The following is a 16,591-nucleotide window of genomic DNA, read 5'->3' as shown; positions in this document are numbered from 1 at the left end:
AACATGCTGTGAACTAACCGTCTTCGTCTGACTCAGTGAAGTTGGAGCGCCGGCCCCTTTTGGGAGCTGGGTCTGACAGCCTCATGGCAGAGCGGGCCGTGGGATAGCGGCGCAGCGGGTGACCCAGAGGTGTTTCTTCCTCCAGCCTAGGCATAGGCCTCTCTGAGTCTGAGTCTACAAAGGGCTCATCCAAGACCTCAGTGGTCTCAGAGATGGTCTCTGTCACCACGCTGCTGTGAGGGTGGCTGCGCTGGCGAATACGACGTTTCCTCAAAGGCTTCTGGGTAAGAGAGAGCAACGTTAATTAGAAGTGACTTTTAAACATAGTCCCACGTGACAATTCCAGCATTCAGCCCTAAGAATATATTCAAAGCTGTCTGGGAAGTGTTATACAGGTAAATTCTAACACATGGACATCCATCCAATGAAATTTAGGGTTGCCTTGCAATCACGTATTTCTGAATTACAAATGTTCCCAAAGCTCATCATTCCCGATTCTTCTTTACCTATCTCTTTGTGTGGCAATGAAAGTTGTTCTGCAAAGTGTCATGCCCCTAGCAATGGTCTTTGACTATTTAACACTGCTTCAACTTCAGTCTATCTTAAGATTGTCAGTTTCTTACCTTGCATTTGAGCCCCATGGCAGGCTTGGTGAGGATGGGTGGGGAACATGCCCTCCTCTCCTCATCATCATCGTCATCGTCATCCTCCTCTTCTTCACTGCTTTCACTGAAGCAGCTTTTCCTAACAGGTGGAGGCTCAGTCAACCTGGAACCCAAGGGCAGCTGAGCCAGTCCCTCCCCGGGCCCCTCCCTCAGCCTAGGCTTAGGCCCTCTCTTTTTCCTGGGGGGGCGTCCTCTGCGTGGCGGGGTTATGGAAGGGTGCCTGGCCATGTCCAGGGGGTGGAGTGCGGTGGGCTCAGCTTGTCTGTCCAAGGAGAAAAGGGAAGGGGGGCTGCCAGCAGAACCTGTGGTTTTCCCACCCTCGGCCCTGTCCTCTTCTTCATCATCATCATCCTCCTCTGTCAGGCGGTTCTTGGGTGGCCGTCCCACACGAGGGGGGTCCTTCACCTTGCCCCAAGGCCAATTTTTGGGTGGGCGTCCCCGTGGCCTGCGCTCTCCATTGGTTGGGGGAAGAGGGCGGGGTTCTGGAACAGGTGGCGGACAGCGAATGGGTGAGGTAGGAGAGCTTTGGCTAATGGGAAACCCTGGAAAGCACTTTCTCTCTTCTTCCTCCTCTTCCTCCCTCTCCCTCTCCCTCTCCCTCCCTTGGCGCATGTGCCAGGAGAGTGGCGAGACCTTGTGACTTGGTTTGATCTATTTAGGAATAAAAGAAAATAAATCAATAAGTAACCAGGAGATTATGGTATGCCCAAGTGATCATTTTAAGATCCATTGTGCAAAATTAAACAAATGCAAAATCTCCAGAGTGCAAAAAGCAAAATGGCAAAATGCAAATGTACTATCTCACTGTTCATTTACCTCCTTGCGGCTGTCTTCCTGTGGGTCTTCATCCTCATCTTCTTCATCATCATCGTCTCCTTCAGCGTCAGAGACAACAGTGTTGGTGACAATGACAGGGGTCCAACGGAGACACTCGGGGTCGACTTCCAGTTGCCGGGGCCGGGCATGGAGACGAGCCATGTGGCTGGTCACCAGCTTCTCCCTCCGCACCAGCACCAGCCTGACAAAACCACAGCAAACAAAAACAGAGACCTTAAGATTTTGTATAGGCAAAATTTGTGCAGCCACACTTGTGTTTAACTATATGTATATGCAGTGCTACTGTTACTGATAATATCCGTGTAAACGAGTGTTTGGGATGGCCATACAATTGCATGTAAATGGTTGGGGACCTGTATCTCAGCAAGAGTGTGGTTATGAATGTCATGTAACAGCCTGTGTCATTGTGTCTGTCGTTCTTTACGAATGAATCTACATAAAGATCTGTGCATGTGTGTGTTTGTTAAGCACAGGGCTCCAACAGGAGGCACAACGTAGGCAGTATTTCATTCTAGATTGCTCACACAGACATGCTTTCATTTTCACATATTGTACATAGAATTTCACTTTTACTTTTCACTGGTTATTTTGCGTATCTGTTAACATGAACTTTTGATACCATACAATTGAGTATCCTTCTTTCTATGCATAAACTGTTTGACTGAATATTTACCTTCCCTCTGTCACTACGCAATAGTACTTCATTTGTAATACGGGGAAAACTAGTGATCCCATAGTAGAGCTGCAACTAACGATTATTTTTATTATCGATTAATCTGTTGATTATGTTCTTGATTAATCGATTAGTGGTTTGGTCCATAAAACCACGTTTTCTCCCAACCAACAGTCAACAAACCAAAGACATTGAGTTTGCTGTCATAGTGGACTAAAGAAATGAGGCTTGAGTTGCTGGGTTAAGAACTGAATTCTTGCAGATGAACTTATTTTCTGAGTGTGTGTGTTTGTGTGTTTCTACCTGTCTCCTCGCTGCTCTAACATGTTGAGGTGGTGCAGGGTGGCAGTGATGTCCTGTGGGCAGATGCCGGTCAGCTTGCTGAGGTGGCGGATGGTGAGCTGCCGGTCGCGGACCTCGTGGAGACACTCCAGCACCACGCTGCGCCAGTAGGCCATGTAGGACAGGCGACCCAGGTCCGACAGCGGTTTCTCTGGAGAGCCTGGCTGGCCCTCACGCTTGGACAAAAGGTAGCCTGCAGGATGGAAGGCATGAACTTATAACTTAGAGACACTGAGCAAAGTACTGAAGCAGTATACCACAATGACTTCTTTACAGTTTTACTTTTTAAAACAGAATACTACATATCTGTTTAACAGTCTAATTTGTGTAGTCACAGTAAAGAATATGAATGAGGTACAATCATCATGCAGCTGGTAAATATTGTCGCACTGTCACAACAATAAAATCCATTGTGGCCATTTCATCACATTCCTCCTCCCTGTTAACTCTTCATTAACATTATCCTGCTTCCCAAACTCCCTCTTGAATGAGACTACAACACAGCAAAGGGCTTTAATACACTGGGCAGCCATCTGGGCAAAGCATGTTACCAAATGAGCTGTCTTACTGATTACATGGTGACTTGAAGTTGCCCAGATTGTACATTTGCCATGTGTCCCTCTTTGACTGCAGAACAACTTATCTTGTCATGTTGCCCAAAAGGTTACCACAGGTATTGCATGCTTCAAACAATTTAAAACAATTAAATAAACAATTTTAACTAAAACAACTGATTCACTTACACCAGGAAATGTGTGGCAATGTCCTTCAACTCATTTATTCTTTCAGAAATCATTCCAGGCACAACAAACAGTCCATACAGGCTTGTTTGAATCTAAAGGCCAAGTGTGCTTTGATTCCTGCTATTGAGTAGCAATTCCAATGGCACTGATCCAAACTCCACAGCACTAGAACAGAATTAAATAGGATTGGCTCTAAGAGTGTGTGTGTGTGTGTGTGTGTGCTGAATATGTGGTGTGTGTGTGTGGGTGTGTGTGGGTTTAGTGTTTGGTACTCTGCTTGAGGCTTACTGAAGTCGATGAGGAAGCGTCCGTAGCCCTTGCGCTGGTACTGTGGAAGAATCATGATGCATGACACATTGTATTTCTGCTGGCAGTGTTTCTCCTGGAGAGAGGGAAGACAGAGAGACAGACACATACACACACATATTCCAACATGAGAAAAAAACGCATGGAGCCATACTGTAGAGCATGCCTGTGCGGCTGCACAGGAGAGTGCCGATGATGGTGTGATCCTTGGCTAACCACTGCGTTTTGGCAGTGAGGCCGCATGTTAATGGACGCACCTGCATTTGCAAATTACACAGAGGTGCGAGGGGGTGTCACAGCACCCAGCTTTTATCTGGGGACAGAAAAAGAGCACTTGCATGTTCAGAGGAATCCACCAGTAAGGGTTGATGGTGACGTGTTGCCATTTCATTTAAACATCCACATTTTCCTCTCCATGTCTGCTCCAACAGTTGTTCTGTATAAGCTAGTCCAATGCACCTCACTTAATCAGGGAGCTAGAGACTCAGAAAGCAACACTGAGTGAGACTGCTGTGTCAAAATACAACCACTGTCAAACCTCTGCATGATATGGCACACAGTGTGTGCCATCAAATCTTCAATTGAATGGCAGTGATTTGGAAACAGCACTGAAACTCTAGTACAATTACACAGTAAAAAGGATAAAATTTAGTAGAAAACCGACACCAAACAACAGACAAGCCATTAACAAAAGAGAGAGAGAGAGAGAGAAAAGCCATTTTCAAGCATGTGGGTGATGGCTAGTGGATATTTCCAACCCTGATTTAGCAAAATATATGACCTGTTGGCCAGGCAGTAAAATGCATCTACTATGAAGGTGAAAAAGTATGCCCTTAGGCAGACATAATTAGATCTTATTCCTGTTAATACATCATTTCTGACGTGGGTTTTCACACTTGAGCTCTCTCCATAGCACAGTGGTGTTGAACCACAACCCCGCTGACAATCATCCTACATTTTCCCGGAGCTGTGTTGATAATGTGTGAACTGCACTCCCAGGCTGCAGCACACAGCAGACATAAGCCAACACTAACATGTAAAGTAAGCGGGCTTCCTATACTCTGGAACGTCTTGTCTCCTGTTGCTGTAACATGAAGTCATTGGGTTAACTATTAGCTGACAAGGCATCTACACCTTTTTCATTTGGATATGTATGATACTGACAGAAAAAATATCTATCAAGTGTTTGGTGTGATGAAAGCTGTGTGGTTGGGAAATTGGACTTTCAGCTGGACTTTCATCTAAGCAGTATCACTCCACAGCTATAAATAATTCTTAACAACAGCAATCACAGTATAGAAAATTACACCAGCTCTTCAACAGCATGAAACAAATCACAGTCAGGACTGAGGAGGTTTTGCATGCTTTGCAACTTTCCAGACCTGCAGTCAAATGCTAGCAAAGTGTAAGAAGGACCTAAAGTGATGCTTTGTCTTGGGACTAAAATCTAAATTTACTCACTTGGTAGTGGTTGATCAACTTTTTTTTTTTCTTTTTTTAAGTGGCACAGGTACAAGATAGCAAGAAGGATTAAGACACCTTTGCTTGCCAACTTCCCTGCTGCCATCCATTATATTGTAAGTCACTGTGTACACACTGCACAGCCAAATGGGTCATATTTGGGTCTCTGGTGGCCACTGAGTCTGGAATGTCTCCATTAAGGCTATGCAGTGGTGGAAGGCACACAGATTTCTATATTACTCCACTGAAAACACATAAAATCCACTTTGAACAGGGCAAGCAGGCGGAGTTACAGGGATGTGATCGGGACTGCCATGGCGGTACCTTGGAGAAGTAGCCGACGAGGTGGCAGCCTTTGTTGTCGTTCTGGGTGAGGACGTAGAAAAGGAAGGGCTCCACATCGTAGTACAGGGTCTTGTGGTCCAGAAACAGCTTGGCCAGCAGACACAGGTTCTGACAGTAGATTGTGCTCACATTGCCATCAACCTGCAGGTTAAAAACACACAGACACACACACACACACTCACTTAAGTAGACTACAATGATGGCAAAGTCCTGTTCATTCCCAGCACATTACTTTCTAGAAACACATCGTTAAACTGCTGCTAGAAAGCCATGGGACAAAATAAAGGCGAAGCGAAGAGAGACTCTAGTGTCAGACAATGATCTCAGCTCAGTCTCTGGAGACCCTGACACAGAGAGAGAGAGAGAGAGAGAGAGAGAGAGAGAGAGAGAGAGAGAGAGAGAGAGAAGCAGAGAGAGAAAGAGACAGACAGACAGAGAGAGAAGTAGAGAGAGAGAGAGAGAAAGAAAAGGGGAGCGGGAGGGGGGCGGGTTGGCAGCTAGCCAGCTGTCTCTGTTCTTCTCCTCTGCCAGTTCCACTGCTGAGTGAGGATCGACTGCAGAGCCAGGAAACAGAAGCTGCAGTGGCCATGGCCTGCAGACACCGTTCCACTGGATTACACTGGGCGCAAACCTCCAAGATTCAGAGGTGCTGCTTCGCTTTAAGCTGTCAGTCATGTAATTTTCAAAAGGACAAAACTGTCTTTCTCCAGTGCAATGAACAATATAGTATTCCTATAATGACTAGGCTTGCACAGTATTTGAACAGTGATATCAAACCCATATTTCAGTAGGAAAAGTATTCTTATTATCCCAGCAACAGCTTATGACTGCAGCAGAAAAGATAAAACACAGATTTTTTTTTAAGGCAACATAGTAACCCAGTTTTAAAGTTGGTTAGCTTGGCAGTTTGAGCCACTGCCTGGCTATGTAACAAGGTTGCTGCTCCAACTTCTGAATGCCAGTCAAGAAGTCTTCTGCTCTGTTCTACTATTGTAATTCTGTGCTGAGGGCAAAACAAGCATATTTACATATTACATATTTATTTTGGAATTTATGAATACACTGAATGGTGATGTTACACAGGTGTGCATCAATATGCTAATTGTCATTATCATCATCATAGATCAAGAAAAAAATCCTGAGAAAACACTGAGTACTCGTAATATTCAGGGGAGAAAATAGTCAAATCTAAGTCATGTCAAAGGGTAGATTTTCTGGGGTGCCCTAGTGGCTCACCATGTGGAGTGCGTACCATGTAATTCACACCATCAAATCCAGCCTGTACCCTTTGCTGCATGTCATCCCTTCTCTCTGCCCTGTCTTTCCTGTCTCTTTCCACTGTGGTTGTCCAATAAAGCAGAGGTGCCCAAAAAAACAGTATTTCAAAAGTGTCAATTTGCTGAAGTTGTTGCAATACTAGCACTGCAGTCTTGAACGTAGTGAGAAGTGGCAGCCCCTAACATCAGGTGCAATTACAAAGCAGGGAGGAGAGCAATATCATCAACAAACAGGTAAAGGATGTGGCTGCAGCAGCTTTGTGGTTTGCAGGCTAGGCGGCGGCCTCTCTTTCTACCACATTCTCATCCTCTCTCACACAGTTTTCTCTCTCTCTGTCTCCCCCCTCTTTTCTTTGCTTTCAAGATTTTTTTTTGACATTTCTGCTTTATTTGATAGTGACAGTGGAGAGAGACTGGAAAGGCATGAGAGAGAGAGAGAGAGAGAGAGAGAGAGAGAAAGAGAATGGGGATGACATTGGGCATGGGCCAGATTCAAACCCAGGCTGCTGCGGTAAGGACTTTGCATTGATACGTGGTACACGGTCTACCAGGTGAGCTACCAGGGCGACCCTACTTCCCTCTTTTCATTCACTGACAGACCAGGGTGACCATTTTTAATATCTCTCTGTTCTCATTTCTGTCCCGTCCTGTCCCTCACCTCAAACACAGACACGTCGTCCTTCCTGTAGATCTCGTTGGCTGGGGGGTGGAACCAGCTGCACTTCCTCATGTGTTGGTAGAGGATGCTGCGACTCTTCATGTAGCGAAGGCAGAACTCACACAGGTAGAGCTTGGGTAGTCTGTGAGGGAGAGAGGAAGGAGGGGACATGAGATGATGAAGGGACAGATGCAAGAACAGAGGCAACTCTTTAATAAAGGATGGGGTGCATTTCATTGCGCATTTTACAAACTGACAGCCTTGAAGTTGTATAAGATTCTTGCACACCAAATACGAATGAGTACTTTGAGCAGCCATCTGATATACTGCTGTAATAACAACATATTGTCTTGCAGTGCTCAGGGAGGAATCTAAGTCATGTCAGAGGTGGATGACTGGCCAGTATCAGATTTATGCAACCATATATCTACCGACAGCAAATACAATTTATCTGCTGGTAAATATGTAAAGCCAACAGATAAAGCAAACATATTAATTTAGAGTCAAGCACCTATATTTGAGGCAGAGGTATCCAGTTACACAGTTTGCTAAATAACAGGGTGGTGTCATTTCATTTCCTGGCCTGCTAGCTGGACTAAATGGCAAGTACATTGTGTTAAAAGGCATGACCATATGTTGTCTTACCTGCTGTACTCCTGTGGGTATGGAGACGAATACCAAGTCTGGATCTCGTACTTGCCAAACTCGATGACAGACGGACAGCGCATCTGAGGGTCTGGTGGGCCCGTCACCCCAACTTTCTGCAAAGGCAAGCGAAAAAGACGGAGGAGGAGATGAGGAGAGAGGAAGAAAGAGAACACAGGAGAGTGCAAGAGGGAGGTCAAGTGCAAGTTTACTACACGAAGGATTAACAGAGCATGGGGCAGACAAAGAGATTACACACCAGGGATTACTGGACAAGGACCTTATACACTCTCCTGCATGGCAAGTGAGGAAAATACTTGGTGTACAAACACACAGACACACGCAAGAAACACAGCTTCCAGGTGCATGCAACCAACAATACACTATAAAGCCAATGTGCCTTCACATAGAGCCTTTACAAACCCAAGCCTCACTTCCACACGTGCATACAACTCCCAATAGCATGCTAGCAGGATTATTATTAGCTGCGTGCTCAGTGATGAGGGGAAACTCAGCATCTGCTACCAGTCTGTCTGTTGATCAAACACACTCCAGCACCACATGGTAGTAAAACAATACACTTTGGCTCTCACACAGATTCTCATTCTCTCATTTGTTCTCAATCAGAACCACAAAGACACAGATATGGGTACATGGATCAAAGCCCTCCTCTGCTGACCTTAGCAGCCACTTTGAATCTTTAAGGATTCCTGAAAACACTCATCTCAAAAACGCCTTGTGACTGATGGATCACAGCTGAATCAAAGTTACACAGAGCTTAAAATAAAAGATTACAAAGAGAGTGCTGTGCCTGTTCATCCCTTTGGACTTAGGGTTGAACAACTGTGCGTCAGATCACTGGAGGTAGACTTTCAGCAAAAAACTATTTTATGGGTTTGCGTACCTGTAGTGCCAGCTCCTGGATGTGTCTGAACAGTTCAATGTCTTTCTCCGTCAGGTTCTCATGGCCTGGCAGTTTGTCGTCATCGTCACGCCAGTCGCTGCCCTCCTGATTGTCTGGAGATGGAAATAGCATCAAAATTAACATACCACTAGCAAGAGGCTGGCGAGACACAATACCAAGATGTCTGCTGACTGATTTCAGCAACAGTGCTTCAACCACAATGGCCAGCCAGTTGGCAGTGAGATATTTCACCCCCTCGACATGGGTCAAAATAAGGAAATGATGGAACAAATCCTGATATTACCATTCTCAAACTCCATGACAAGAGCCAGCAGTACAAAGACAGCATGCTGGCAAAGCAGGACACTAACAAACCCTAATACAGTGCGATTAATATCTTGACTAACTGCAAGCAGACACTTAGCCTTGGCTCTCTTTCTTCCCCATGTTACTGATTACCTTTTCAGAAAAGCCTTTAACCCAACTAAGGACCCATAAACACAATTGCAGAATGGGCATATTATACTTTGGCATTTTTGTTGTTAAAAATCAATTGATTCACAAGTCAGTTAAACACTTCGTATTTTTAGCAGTTTTACAACTGAGCAGGAGAAACAGTCATTCTCGAACACTTTTCCCATAAATTTAAGTTATAACTATAAAATTTTTGAGTAAGTAGCTACAAAGTGTACAAGTACAAGGCCTGCCTACCCGTCCTGTCATCTCCGTCACCCTTGCGATTGGCCTTCTTGCGGATGCGGCACTGCTGTGAATAGTCCACCACCTCCTGGCGTGCCTTGCGGCCCTCAGGTGACGGTGTGAAGAACTTGGTGAGGGCATCAATCAGGCCCTTGGTCTTCTTGTTGAAGCGGAGACCGCTCTGCGTTGGGTCATCGTCCTCCCGCAGCGAGAACAGCAGCCGGTCGTCGCCAGGGTAACCTTCGCAGGAGGAACTAGAGGAGGAGTTGGGGGAGGCAGAGCGCTTCCGCCGACCGCGCCCACCCAGCTTCTTGAAGGGCCGCCCCGGCCTGTAGGGGAAAAGGAGGAGATTGGTTGAGACGAGTGTCAGTGCGGGAACATGGCTGAGTGAGCCCAGAGATGGTGTAAAGGTGAAGAGCCCTGCCTCTGGAACCTCACGTAAACCTGCTGGACCAGGACTAGGGCTGCTTTCAAACCAATATGTTAACTTTGAGACAGGAACCAGCTTTAGTGCCACAATATCATTACAAAATGATAACACCCTGACACCCTGCCTCTTCCACAAACTGCCTAAGAACGATCACTACCTTGAATGATCACTGCTTACTCAAACATTTTATTCTAGTAACTTAAATTTATGGGAAAAGCACAGCAGCATCAATTACACAGAGTAAGCCCTTTGTGTTCATTTGTGCTATGTGATGCACTTCTAATTTATTACTTCTGACACCTATGAAGCATAAATTCTCACACTGAGTAATAAAGATATCATATTCTTATTTTGACTTTTTAAAGGTTAAAGATGCAGACATTATTTTCTGATGACTTTCAAAAGTATCACACTTATATTCAGGGATGTGATCAGGAAAGCAAAAATATCAGGCTAATGGAAAATTCTTCCTGAAACTGAAACACAGATGTTTACCCACCCAAAATTCTTGGTTAAAAAAAAAAAAAAAATCATTTGTCTGTGAACATCTCTGATCTAAAAACAGCTTTACTCTCATTATGTGTACACATTTCAGGTTTGTGCACTAGAGGCTGATGCATGGTGTCTTGCTGCAACTCTCTGCTGGGCTGACAGTGAAGGAAGACGCCATTAGCTGGAGGCTTTTCTTTACCTGTTCTTGGGCCGTCCCAGTGGTGCGTTGTAGCGCCGTTTGATTTGTGCTGCCTTTTCATGTAAGAGCTTCTTTCCCTTTTTCCTGGGCTGGCAGATCTGACAGATCCACATACCTGGGAGAGAGAAAACACACAGGTGTGCAAACACACACACACACACACACACACACACACACACACACACACACAAAGTGGATTAGACAAGCCAGGCGTCGGTGCATTTACTGACACGCGCTGGGAGGTAGCTAGCACCATTAGCACTTAATGGTTTGGCATTAGCTTCTTCATTACAGATCGGCGGGGTAAAGCCACCAGAGACATTTTGTCATTTGCTACACATCTTGGTATGGCTATGATGGTCCTATAGTATAGTTATGCAGGAAGTAGAACAGATCCAGTTTAAATTAATGGGTGACTGTGCATGTGTGTTGGGTTAAAGGGGCAGTCCTGTTGGTTTACCTTTTGGCATCCGCGTGAGTGGAGGGTCACAGCACTCCATGTGGAAGCCCCGGTCACAAGAGTCACAAAACAACATGTTCTCCTGCATAAGACCAATACACGCACGCACACACACACACACACACACACACACACACAGATGATGATTATCAAAGGCTTTAAAACATGCTTTCGAAATCACCTATCAGCCAATAAGTGATATAATGCAGTTTATTTGATTATATATGTGTTGCATAATTAATTAACACAACACTGGTTGTGCGTGGGAGGCCCTGAACCTAAACTGAATCTAATGTGACATTGATCCAAATCCACACAAGCATGCAAGAATTTATTATTATTCTTATTAGTAGTAGTAGTATTGTTGTTGTTGTTGTTATTATTTATTTTTTTAACTATTATTATCCTCAGTTCAAATGGACTTTTTGTGCCCTTTAGTCCATATGCTGTTTCTGAGGCTTTTGCCATGTCAATGATCAAATTTAAAGACACTGAGACACTGAGCAAATACTATGAACTATCAGTGGCTTCCATCCTAAACTCAGCACTGGCCTTCAAAGGCCCATATTGGTTGAACATTTCTTTGTATGAGCAACACTAAAGTTTGTTCAGGAGTGTGCATTACTTCCTTACATCAGCAGAATGATGTATGTAAACACAATGTATGGCATCTGGAGTTTGTGACACTCATAGTATCACATATCAGAATATTGCATCAGGGCTCACCACACACAGATGTTTTTGCCTCGACTTTCTGTTTGTATAATGCATTCATATTGCCTTCTCCATGCCATGTTTATTTGTCAATCTTGTCATTCTTGGATATGAATTTGCCACTAGAACGTGTGTTTTGTCAAAAAAAGAAAAAGGTTTTATTTTGTTTTTCTTCATAAGTATTTTACTATAACCTGCATTTGTGCTGTATCCAGTGTATGTTGTCTCACAGCAAAAACCACAAACATTTGAATACTTTTTTTCTCTTGAAAAGTCAGAGAGAGGTGTGGAAGCACATGCTGAGACTGACTAAAATAGCCCAATCCCAGGACCACAGATAAGGATAAGTCTATCACTGTCTCTGTCTAGTCCCTAAGAAGTGAAGAGAGCGTTCACAGACAACATCGGCCATATTTGTTCATTCACTCACCGCATTCTTGCCTTGATCCTGACAGCTGCTGCAGGTCTTGCATTCGATGCACTGCCACCACAGCGCCTTGACTCGCACCGTGAGCTCCGGGGAGAACTTGAGACAGGACGGGTGGCCTGCAGGTATGTAGAGACACACAAACACACACGCGCACACGTCAAACTCACACTGTTTTCCCTGCTACTGACTGACAGCCATGACCCACTTGCATCACTACAGAGGGAGAAAAGAAAGCTCCTTTTGGAATTGAAAGCCCTCACTGGATCAAACCTGACTGCAAAGAGAGTGTTCAAACCTAAACGACAATCTGTCTGAATTGTGCTTTTGGTCTGTTTGAAGAGCAGCAAACAAGATGGCCTTGTCTGGGACAAAAAAACCCACTGTGGAAAGCAGAGGAAGGCAGTCTCTCCACTGTGTTCATTCAGCAGTGGTTGGCCACAGCAACAATACTAGAACTCCCAGTAAAGAAAACAAGATTGTAAAAGAAAACTATAATTTAGCTATATAATTTAACCCTAACCCTATTTTTCTCCCTAAAATACAGACCAATAAAGGGTCAGTGTTTACGATAGCACTTCCATCATATTCAACTATCCAAACTATGACAGTTTTAGTATGACAACCCGTGCCAGAGCCAAACCTGGGACCAGAAAGGAAGCGGATATGCAAGTAACCAGACTGAATATAGGGTACATCTTTAGGAGTGCAGTTTCCCAGACCTATTTTGACATTACACTTTTCATAATACACACACTTGCCCTATTTCCACAAAAATGCCTTTTCTTTTCACTACAATGACTTTTTCAACAGAAAAAAAATGATGGACAGATCTACTTTGGAAAGATGCTGCGCTTGGCTTCTTTTCAGGCAGAGTGGAGCACTTTCTGAGGATAAGAATAATTCACCTTTTTAGAGACTAATTGGTATGGACCTGTTTTTTTTTTTGTTTTTTTTTAACCAATTCACAAAGTAGATGAGGCAGGGTCCTACACTTGATAAGCAGCAGATTGGGTCCTACTCTTCCCTGGCCAAAGCCAGAGCAGGCAGTTTTCTCTTTGCTGTGGTCAAGCATTTAAGGAAACCCAAACCAGTGGTACTTGCATACATGCATGTATCTACGTTTGGTTTATCCAACCTACATCTATTTTATTAAGTGACAAAAGATGACAAAATTCTACAAGTCATCACCACTGAATAAAACACCTGAGGTTAGAAAAACAAGGAGCATCATGCAAACCGCTTCTTCATATATCAGCAAAAAATGTGACTGAATCAGTGCTGTTTCTGAGACAGAAGAGCAATAGTGTGAACACACCTGGCAGTGAGATGGTTTTGATAAAGCTGGAGCCGCTTGCATATAATGTCTTAAGTGACTTTTCACTTAACAAGCCCTTTATGTTAAGTGAGCTGAATAAAACCACCTTCCACTTATGTGGAAAGTGAAAAAAAAAATTAAGGGCAAATTAAGTTTCATCACTTAAGGTTTCATAGTTGCAAAAAACCACCTTTAACACCTTTAAAATGAAAAATTTATGCTACTTACAGAGTTCCCTGAATTTAGCCAGTCAAGAATTTCTACACCTTTAAATGACAGAAATGGCTAAATTAATGGATGTTGGGAAAAAAGGAAGAATGCATGTTACCTCTTCTCATACTTCTATACCAAAATCTACCTCAAACCAATCTGGGTTTGCAACTTTGCATAAACTACTTTTTCCTCTCTACTGCTATTTGTCTATTAGGTGCATATGCAATGTTTGTTAGTTCCAGCTTGTGTGTTAAACTCTGTTGCTATGGTAGCTGGCCGTAACAAGTTACTAAGATTGACTTTTGCTACGCTGTTACAAGATAATGTTTAAGTATAACTCTTAGGTGAAGAAGTTAAGAAGTTTAATGCAGTGCAGTACAATTAAGTACAATTCACATTTGGCAGACGCTTTTATCCAAAGCGACGTGTGTGTGAGATTTTTATACACCAACGAACAAAGATCAATTTAGAAGAACAATGACATCAAGTGCCAGAAAGCTCCGGTTCTGGTCCAAAGGACATAGGTGCTACAAGGCAGTGCAAAGAGGGAATATATAGAGGGAATATACAGAGTACATCCTTTAGGTTGGTCAACTGATCACCTTTACTATTTCACTTCAGGTGAATATTAAAGCTGTTATATGTCCTACCAGCTACAACACTCACCGCTGTTGCCACAGTCGGCACAGGAGATGAGCTCCTCTGGCTTCTTGTCGCGATTCTGCTCCTTGGTCCCCAGACAGAAGCTGCAGATGGGGATGGGCTCTGCCACCGGCTGGATGAGAGACACAGAGACACACAGAGAGAGACAGGGGACGGGTGTGAGGAGAGAGAGCGAGTGAGTGTCAGTCAAGTCAACTTAACAGCTTCATTGTACAAATGAAACAACAAAGTGTCCTTGTGCGCCTCGCCACAACTGAATGACTGCCGCTCTCTATGTATTAACAAGGCAACAAAAGACTGAAAACTGTACAATGACAGCGTACAGTGTATCTGGGTCTGTGAACACAAACTTAACGATAATGAAGAGCACGAGAGCAGCTGTGATGACTGAGCTTGTATAATTTATGTGACATGTCATGTTAGAAGCTGCCATCGTATGTCGAGGTCTCTGCTGGCTCCTGTGTCGTTTGATCAAAAGCAGTGCAGAGTGTGAACTTGGATCCCTTGATTGTACAGGCGGAGGATTTCCCGGTTCGACTGCAGAGCGCTGCGCCTCTTAAGGCCCTGTTTTGACACTTATTCTGAGGCACACCATCTGACATTCAGTTCTGGGGCGCCATTAATCTTTTAGCTCATGCTCCCCAAACACACAAACCAACGTCAGAAGGCAGCTACGCAGACACAAAACAAACGTAGACTGACATTATCGGATAGGCGCACATGCATAAACCTAAGCCAGGGATGTGACCGGGAAAACAAAAAGAGGGAAAACAGTGAAAGGTTGTTTAAAATAAAACGGGACTCGTGTGTCCAACAAACCAGAAAAATCGCATCCCTGAAGCATTTGTCTGCAGGTGCAGATACACACACATACACAAAACAATACAGAGACACGAGTGTGCACCCTCCTTTCAGGTTTCTGAGGCCTAAGGGTATATGGTGCCCTGTGGCTGCTTCACCGTGTACTAAAAATCATTTTCTACAAACCAGCTGTTTGTTTTTGGGTCAACTGATAAAAGTAAGTAAAAGTTGTATGATTTATATTTATAGATATTCAAACCTTAGCTGAGATTTTTCACACAACTCTGATAATGCTCTTTTTCTTTGCAAATGAATTTCAATAACATCAAAACGACAGGAGAACGCACCTCTGGGTTTTTCATATATTAATTTTTATGGAGAGCTATGACAGTGTTGATGCTACGACACAATCCCGGATTTTATAATAAAGTGCACTGCTGTATTCTCCAGTAAAAAAAAAAAAGGGTGCAGAAAATGATGTCCAGTCTGTAAATAGCATCACAAGGTAAACTACTACTAAGGCTGGGAAATATATTGCTAAAATATCAATGTCATGTTATGAGACTAGATATCATCTGGGATTTTGGAGAACGTGATATTATGGTATGACGAAAAGTGTTGTCTTTTCCTTCCTTCCTTGTTCAAATCAAGTTAACATGATTTACTAAATGGATCCCCACTGTACTGAACAATTATATCACAAGCATGACAAATGTAAACACATAAAAGAAAAAGGAAGCCCCATTACACTTTGCAGTACTATAAGCTGTGACGTCACAGGGTCAGTTGGCTTGGCTCAGTTCAACAGATACAATGGCAGAGATAGTGAGAGATAAGAGATAGCGAAAGATAGAAACAGTGAAAAATAGAAGCATGCTGCATTACAGTAGAGGGATGCAATATTCTCCGCTTACTGGACTACTGTTCTTGCTGTTCTACCATTTGCCTCTACCTGTTTGGTCACGATATCCACATTACTAATGACTGCTTAACAAAGTTTTCTTTCTATCAAAATCAAAGTATCTTGTGTTGACATTTGCTGATGTTGCCCAGCTCCAAACCACCACCAGTACAGAAGAGTTATGAAAGAGTTGTTTTTTTTTTTTAAATACCTTCTGCCAGTCTGACAGCACTACTATGAATTGACCACTGAGTACTTTGGAAACATACAAAGCATTTTAAGAAGGTTTCATGTTCCCCAAGGTCATAAAACTTTCTCCAACCCAAGGAGGACCATCAAATGCTTCAGTTAGATGTACAAAAACAAAACAAAAAGCACCATGGTAATCGCCATAGTTGGTGTTAGAAGGTTTTGTTGC

At 43.6% G+C, this 16,591-nt stretch overlaps 1 protein-coding gene across 1 annotated transcript in view; it reads right to left on the bottom strand.

The window, feature by feature from the left end:
- kat6a (K(lysine) acetyltransferase 6A) overlaps window positions 1–16,591 on the bottom strand; it is a 34,184-nt gene that overhangs the window by 5,858 nt on the left and 11,735 nt on the right. Inside the window, exons 3-16 of the mRNA XM_030059594.1 lie at window positions 14,475–14,583; window positions 12,281–12,396; window positions 11,137–11,218; window positions 10,677–10,791; window positions 9,568–9,884; window positions 8,857–8,969; window positions 7,953–8,068; window positions 7,308–7,449; window positions 5,352–5,513; window positions 3,549–3,642; window positions 2,479–2,710; window positions 1,482–1,683; window positions 624–1,316; window positions 19–280 (exon numbers count right to left, since the gene is read on the bottom strand). Of these exons, the coding sequence (XP_029915454.1) occupies window positions 19–280; window positions 624–1,316; window positions 1,482–1,683; window positions 2,479–2,710; window positions 3,549–3,642; window positions 5,352–5,513; window positions 7,308–7,449; window positions 7,953–8,068; window positions 8,857–8,969; window positions 9,568–9,884; window positions 10,677–10,791; window positions 11,137–11,218; window positions 12,281–12,396; window positions 14,475–14,583 (2,755 nt within the window). The remainder of the gene's footprint in view (window positions 1–18; window positions 281–623; window positions 1,317–1,481; window positions 1,684–2,478; window positions 2,711–3,548; window positions 3,643–5,351; window positions 5,514–7,307; window positions 7,450–7,952; window positions 8,069–8,856; window positions 8,970–9,567; window positions 9,885–10,676; window positions 10,792–11,136; window positions 11,219–12,280; window positions 12,397–14,474; window positions 14,584–16,591) is intronic.

The sequence above is a fragment of the Myripristis murdjan genome, chromosome 9 (genome assembly GCF_902150065.1).
Source record: "Myripristis murdjan chromosome 9, fMyrMur1.1, whole genome shotgun sequence".
Taxonomy (NCBI): Eukaryota; Metazoa; Chordata; class Actinopteri; order Holocentriformes; family Holocentridae; genus Myripristis; species Myripristis murdjan.
Note: the sequence above shows the minus strand (reverse complement) of the source record. Positions and strands in the feature narration are given on the sequence as shown.